We start from the raw sequence: 7,147 nt of genomic DNA, 5'->3' as shown, positions 1-7,147 counted from the left end.
ATAAATCAAGAATTAAAATGTCTGTAAACAATATAACTGCTGCTTCGCTTCTCCGGGGTTCAAGGCTAATGGAAGGAGGCTGGGACACCCCCCAAAAAAGTCCGAGTTTAGGGGTATGATCATTTTTGTTTATTTTTTGTGTTTTTTTTAATTGAACAATTTAAATGTACAAAACACAAGGCATACAATTAGCAGTATATGTGTGACACAATTAGTAACTAAATCAAAGATACTACAAAAAATAAACAGACAATTAAATAAATAATACTAACTAAAAATTAATAAATAAATAATAGATACTTCAAACATAATGACTCAGTAAGGTATTAATGTCTAGTATATGGGTATTTACATTATTTTTCATCAAACAGTATGAAAAACTGAAAGAGCAACAAAAAAACAAAACAAAGCGAGAGGCATTCAAGACAATATTTGGATAAAATTCTGATAAACCAATTTTGTTGGATTCAACAAATGACAGAGACTCAACATATATATTTAAATTCAATTAAAAATAGTGGGAATGAAGACATTTCGACTTTATGTTTATGAAATGTACCTACTAATATGAAGAGATTAATCATATTAAATGTATTATTGTGAGAGAAGGAGCCAAATTAATAATAATAGTAGATAGATAGATAATTTTCTCATCAAAGTGATACCTAACTGTAGATTGAGTAAAAAGAAAATGTTTCAAATCTTTCTAAAAGATGATACAAAATGGACACTTATACAATAAATGGGTGATACTTTTTCTATCTTTTTTTTTTACAGAAGGAAGAGCTGTCATCAATGTCAGAACATTTGGATATGTATGCAATAGTACGATTGATGTTATGTAATAGCTTGAGATGTAATTCCCTAATTTTGTTAGAAATTAAAAAATGAAAATGGGACAAGCCAAGCTCTACTCCAGTTTGTATCACAATACGTTTTTCCATGAGAAGTTATTTTCCCTTTGCTATAAATGCATCATCTATTAATATTTTTATCGGTATATTTGTAACTAATAAATTGGATTCAATCTAAGTAAAGTGTCTGTTGAGGGTAAATAACCTCATGTAGATTACTACAGCCTTTAATTAGCTCTTTAAAACCATTGATGATAGAACTAACTATAAATCTATATTCTTGTATAAAAACAATTTGTACATTTTGTATGGTTTGTACACAGACTGCATGATGATTTTATTTATTATAAAGTCTATGGTTTGTACACAATATTAAGAATTGCTGCTTCTCTGACGTTCAAAGCTAATAGAAGGAGGCTAGGACGCCCCAAAAACAAGGTCCGCCACATTCTATGAGTAAAACACATGCGCATTTTTGGTGTCCCAGCCTCCTTCCATTAGCATTCGATTCTCCGACGTTACAGCACGGACCAAAATGGCGTCCCCGCCTTCCAACTACCCTTATTGCGATTGGTTCTTCGACATTCTTGGGCCGTTTCCATTGGTTACTTGCAACTTTATTTTGACATTGTACTTCCGGAAAGTGCGCACGAGCTATTGCCGCGCGTGATCCAAGCTGTCAACAAAGTAAGTTATTTTATAAACGTTAACAAATTCAAATTTTAACGGTCGAATTCATGCTAACCGTTACTTAGAATGACTCAACTGAAAACCGTTGAATCAGGCGGCTCTCGTTGCCCTCAACGATGTGGCCTGATCATGATTTTCAGTCTGACTTTTAATTGCTGTTCTTGTTTTTATTCCTCTCCTGGACATAGTTACTAAGGTCATCATGGCTGACAGTACCGACGTTACATCTGTCGTTAGTAGCCGGCCTTCTGTGAAAGAGGAGCAGGGAGGAGGAGAAGGTGGAGGCGGTGAAGGAGGAGGCTCAGAGCGGGATGCAGGAGGAGGTTTGACCGATGCCCAGAGAGAGGTGCTGGAGAGATGCCTTCATGCTCTCAGGCAGGCTCAAAATGACAGCCACACATTAGCTGCTCTTCTTCTGGTAAGTGTGATTAATAAACACACAACACGCTGCTTTACTGACTGTAAAACTAATACATATGTAAGTACAGAAATCACAAATGCAGCCATTTAAAGGCACTGAAGACACAAAGCAATTTCAGAGTTCATACAGGTGCTGGAAATCCTTGAAAAGTGCTTGAATTTTGAATAAAGTAAAATTGTATCCACATTTATTTCACAACAAATAGCTTATAGAATAGAAATATAATTTAATTTCTCATCCTTTTGGTATTACAAAACATTTTTGGTGTTTATAACATAATACCATCTCTTTTAACGTGATTTTAATGGAAGAAAATAAAGGTGAATTAATTATTTTCGATATCTGTACGTATTCGTAGAAATATATAATTTATTAACTGTAAGGTGCTGGAAAAACTTGAAAATGGACATTGAAAGTGCTTTAATCTGACCTTGGAAAAGGTGTATGGACTGGCTCCCTCCCTTTTTTCCTTTAGATTAAATTAAATTTAAATATAAATAGTGCAGAAACGATAAGCTAATTAATCGATCAGTTGATAGACAGATGTACAAGTCATTTATCACGACAAAGGCAAACATTATCTGTTTCTTGCTCTCAAACATGGGGATATGTAGATTATTCTCTATTTTACATCAAGCAACAGAGCCAAGGGGTTTGTCCACAGATTTTATAATGAATAGTTATTTAGTTGCAGCTCCAACCAGTACAATTGACTATATTTTCATGATCTGCAATATACCCATATTAATCAATAAAACACATATATAATCTCTCACCTCAGTATAACGCTGAATAATTCAACAGCACTGGACCTGGTAAAATGAACCACTTCTTCTCTAAATCGACATAAACAAAAATGAACACAACTTTCACAAAAGGTAGAATCCATAGCATAGGTGCTGCCTGTTTACTGTGTAAGGGATATAGCTGTATATAGAGACCTCAGCTCCGTCAGGTGTTCAGTTGCCTCAGTTGTTTTCTTCGCCCTGTTTTCAGATAACTCGCTTGTGCCCAGCGAGCCAGCTAGACAAACCCACCTTGAGGCGCATCTTCGAGGCCGTTGGTCTGAACCTTCCAGCTCGGCTTTTGGTGACAGCGGTGAGAGGGAGCGACAACTCTGGCTTACCCCCACAGGAACTCCTTTCACTGGGTACGGCTCTGTTGGCTGCCCTGAGCACGGATCCAGACATGGCCTCCCATCCCCAGCTCCTCACCACCGTCCCACTCTTGCTGGGCATTTTAGCAAATGGTCCCATGAACCGGCAGGAAGCCCAGCAACAGAACGAGGGTGGGGAGATGAAGCAGAATAAAGATTGTAAAGTCCAGTCAGCGGAGAGTTCAAACACAGAAAGTGACCCTGGCAATGCGGCGAAATCAGCAGGAGAGGGCGAGAGCAGCAAGCAAAAGGGGGACGTCAGTGAAGCAAACGGAGTATCAACATCTCAAGAAACCTCCTCCAAGCTTGATGAGGCCATGGCTGCTGACTGCTACCAAATCCTCACAGCTGTGTGCGCCTTACCCCAAGGTGCCGACCAGCTGCTGAGCAGGGGTGCCATTCCTGCTCTGTGCAAGGCAGTGGAACATAACCAGACTTTCAGCCACGAGAGGGGGCTTGCCTTGCTTGGTTGCCTACTCTCAGGTAAAACCAAGGACAAGGTGTGGACTAAACACCCTGCAGAGCTCCTCACTCTGCTGGTCAGGCTCTCCAAAGACTTCTGCCAAGCCACAGACCAGACCAAGCTGGACACGTGTGCCCAGTTGTCGCAGTTTCTCCCCCCAGTAGGAGCGGCATTGGAGAGCGAAGAGATGAAGGGAGTCGCGGCCCGTGTATGGGGGGTATTGAGACCCATGTTGCAGGCTAAGTTGACCCCGAGACAGATTGGGCAGATCCTGGTCCTCAGTGCTTGTCTGCTGGATTTGTACGGGTGGGAGCAGGTGGGTCCGCCAAAGTTCTGCTGCTTACTGGTGAACCGAGCCTGTGTGGAGGTCAGAATGGGTTTGGAGGAACCACCCGGTAACAAACTGAGTCCAGAGCTGCAGCACACACTCACAGGTAATGTGTTTATTTATTGTATCCTGAACAATCCACCTTTTTGCAGACCACCATAGCAGTTAGTTTGTGTATTTATGCATATCCCTACACTGCATTTCCTAATTTACTCAATGGAAAATAATTATTTTAACCAGAACCGTAGAAATACTCAGGCCAAGAGTCCAAATTCCCTCAGTAATCCCCACATTCATTTTTATGACAAACCACAAAGTGTCTTCTAAATTTTCTTTTTCCACATTTTTTATAACAAAATTGTCAAAATGTTGTTTTAAAGCAATATTTGAATGTAACTGTGCTGCTAAGAAAGCAGATATCTGAATGGAGTTTTAAAATGTGCCATGTATATATATATATATATATATATGTGTGTGTGTTGTAGTTGTAGGATGTAAGCTCCTTCTCTGGTTGTTTAAAATCCTCAAATTCCCTGAAGCGGTGCTGAGGTCGTGACTTTGCTGTCATCAATGGAAGCTACGACCCTGTTTTTTAATATCTGTCGTGAAGCCTCGTGGGTAAGATTTGATTAAAACGTGATTAAGCTTCAACGTCACTTAACCTTCTTATATCTTCTTGTTCCCAGGCTGTTACCGGATCATGGAGGCTGCCATAGAGCAGGCCTGCTGTCTGGGAGTGTCAGAGACGGCTGTCCCTGCTCACAGCTCCATCCCCTCGATCAGCCTGCAGCAGAGCCGGCAGGTCCTCTGCGTGCTGGAGGAGGCCTTCTCCGCTTTAATGTACCACCTGCAGCAGGTGAGGGGATGATGTTTAAGCTTCGATGAAATAAAAATGCCAACCATTGTTACTGTTGTATCACTGTTTAGGAATGTAACAATAGGAAAGCAATCCAAATCTTGTATTTTCCTTAGTAAAACATGAACTCTCCTCAGAGCTCAATCCATGCACTTTTCTAATAGACTCGTCCTCGTCTCTTCCTGTTCTCTTAGGTGGATAAAAGTCGCTATGGTGACCCTTTTATTTTCGCCACATTTCGTTCTCTGTGCGCATGGCTGGCTGAAGAGACTTCCTGTCTGAAGGAGGAAGTGACAGGACTGTTGCCGTTCTTGATCAGCTACACCCGGAGCCACCTGCAGGGTGACAGCCCAGAGCAGGGCCTCTCTGATTGGATGACCCAGATGTCAGTCAGAGAGGAGAAGGAGGCGTGGACGGGCAAAGCAGCTCTGAGGTAAATAAGACAATACATTATTTTAAAACTTTACTCCAAATATTCTGCAGTTACCTGACAGTACTTTCTCTTCTTCCCTCCTCCTCCCTCCTCCTCCTCTTCAGGTATCTCCTCCCAGCTCTGTGCCACCTTTCGGCAGAGGAAGGTCCCAGGAAGGTGCTGCTCACCCTCGACACCCCGGCCCTGTTGGTGGACTTCCTGTCGCAGTGCTGGACATCACTCAAGGGGAAAAGTGGGGTGGCGTCAGCCAGGGATCCCAGCATGGAGACAGCCTGCTCAGCCCTCCTCAACTTCACCGTCACAGAGCCAGAGAGAGTCAGGTAGCTGGTTCTCAAGTGAAATCCTCATCTGGAGCCTGCTATTGAATGATCTGATGTTTCATTTATATCCATCAATACTAAGATATCACCATCCACGCTAACGGTTAACTTTAAACTTCTTATTTCTTCGTTGTTCAGGAAGGACCCGTGTTTCAGAACACTGGAGGCCCTTCTGAGTGAAGCACTTCCTGTGTTGGTGCATAAACCCCGCCTGCTGGTCCTAGCAGCAAATTACTGCACGTTGGCGCTGATGATTGGCAGACTCAAGGCAGCTCCTTCAGGTGGAATATTCTCTTTTTGGCCTTAGCTTTTGATTGTGATTAATTACATGCACTGCAGGTTGTATTATGTTTCCTGTCTGTATTAAAATTCTACAGTATTTTTTTCATTTCATTACAGCAAACTACAGGTTTTTTTTGGTGCTTGTGTTTGTATTTTTTATTCGGTGTGCTTGTAAAGAAGCCTTTTGCGCAGCAGACATGTCATAGCAGGAAAATCACAGGTGTTACAGAGACATTGACAATGGATCTTCAGATGTCATCAGTAAATTTAGTCAATCAACAGAAAAATAATCACCAAATACATGAAAAAATGGCAGAAAGTACTGTTTTCAGCCTCTCAGATTCCCGTATTATGAAATGGATCGCATGTAGTGCCAAAATATTTTTTATTTCAATACAGGCACAAGATGTTTGTTATTAACCGCTTTGGTTCAAGAATACAAGGCTTAACTAACCTTTTTTTATATTCCAGGCTCAGTTGAAGCCAGCCAGAGGCGGCTCTTCTCCACAGCTCTCCGGTTCCTCCGCAGCGCCCTGGACTCTGGCTCCAGCCCCGGCCCGGTTAAGGTGAGCCTCAGCTGGGAGGAGAGTTGGGACGAGGCTGCGGAGCTCTGGAGGTTGTGTCTGCAGGCTCTGGGAGGCTGCGTCCGCGCTCAGCCCTGGATCACCACCCTGGTCAGAGAGGAAGGTTGGCTCAAACACACACTCGCCATGCTGAGTCAGTGTAGCGCACTACCTGACCAGCACACACAGCAGGCGCTAGAGGAAGCTCTGTGCGCCATGGCAGACCAGTGCCCTGTCTGTAAAGTGGAGATTGGAGACATGATGAGAAATGATAAAGGAGCTTTGATCCGTATGAGGAACCTGAAGAAGTCAGTGGGAGTGAAGTGAAAACACACGGACATCTGCTCTTTAAAGGACTATTTATAAAAATGACGTAATAAAGGAGGGCTGTTACTGAAGCCAAACTTGCGTTTATCACTTGTATCAGTCTGACATGAATAATGTGCTACCTGCTGCCCCAGACTTTATTGTTAAAGATGGTGCTGCACGTCTCCTGATCTTTGCAAATGAGTTTGTGTTGAAAAAACGGGAACTCTCAAATTCTGAACATATTGTTAGTGTAATAATGTTTGGACAGCTGTGCTCTGAAAAGACACAGTTTCTTCCATGCCAATTGTGAAATGTTAATGTCTTGAATAAAGAGCTATTTTGTTAGAAAACCTACCAAAAGCTATTTTTTGCTCGAGTTACTTTTAATGCATCCTCTTGCAGCTTCTAACATCATATTTTTCTTAAACACTGAACATTTCAACCTAAAGTAGAGCTCATTCGGGTGAGTCGA

General features: G+C 41.9%; 1 protein-coding gene across 1 annotated transcript; it reads left to right on the top strand.

Annotated features, from left to right (window-relative positions):
• The first annotated feature begins 1,399 nt into the window (after positions 1-1,399).
• On the top strand, positions 1,400-7,019 carry ncdn (neurochondrin). The gene is made up of 8 exons (XM_083926223.1): positions 1,400-1,541; positions 1,733-1,962; positions 2,962-4,018; positions 4,599-4,768; positions 4,963-5,201; positions 5,306-5,521; positions 5,660-5,802; positions 6,275-7,019. The coding sequence occupies exons 2-8, from the start codon at positions 1,747-1,749 to the stop codon at positions 6,691-6,693; spliced, it is 2,460 nt and encodes an 819-aa protein (XP_083782349.1). The 5' UTR covers positions 1,400-1,541; positions 1,733-1,746; the 3' UTR covers positions 6,694-7,019.
• The last annotated feature ends 128 nt before the right edge of the window (positions 7,020-7,147 follow it).

The sequence above is a fragment of the Echiichthys vipera genome (genome assembly GCF_963691815.1).
Source record: "Echiichthys vipera genome assembly, chromosome: 13".
In the NCBI taxonomy this organism is placed as follows: Eukaryota; Metazoa; Chordata; class Actinopteri; order Perciformes; family Trachinidae; genus Echiichthys; species Echiichthys vipera.
The sequence above is the reverse complement of the archived record's forward strand: the minus strand, read 5'-3'. Positions and strand labels throughout refer to the sequence as shown.

Coding starts and splice junctions, on each gene's coding strand:
- ncdn (XM_083926223.1), top strand. CDS start 1,747: ATGGCTGACAGTACCGACGTTACATCTGTCGTTAGTAGCCGGCCTTCT. Junction 4,769..4,962: donor TAATGTACCACCTGCAGCAG/GTGAGGGGATGA, acceptor CTGTTCTCTTAG/GTGGATAAAAGTCGCTATGG. Junction 5,803..6,274: donor ACTCAAGGCAGCTCCTTCAG/GTGGAATATTCT, acceptor TTTATATTCCAG/GCTCAGTTGAAGCCAGCCAG.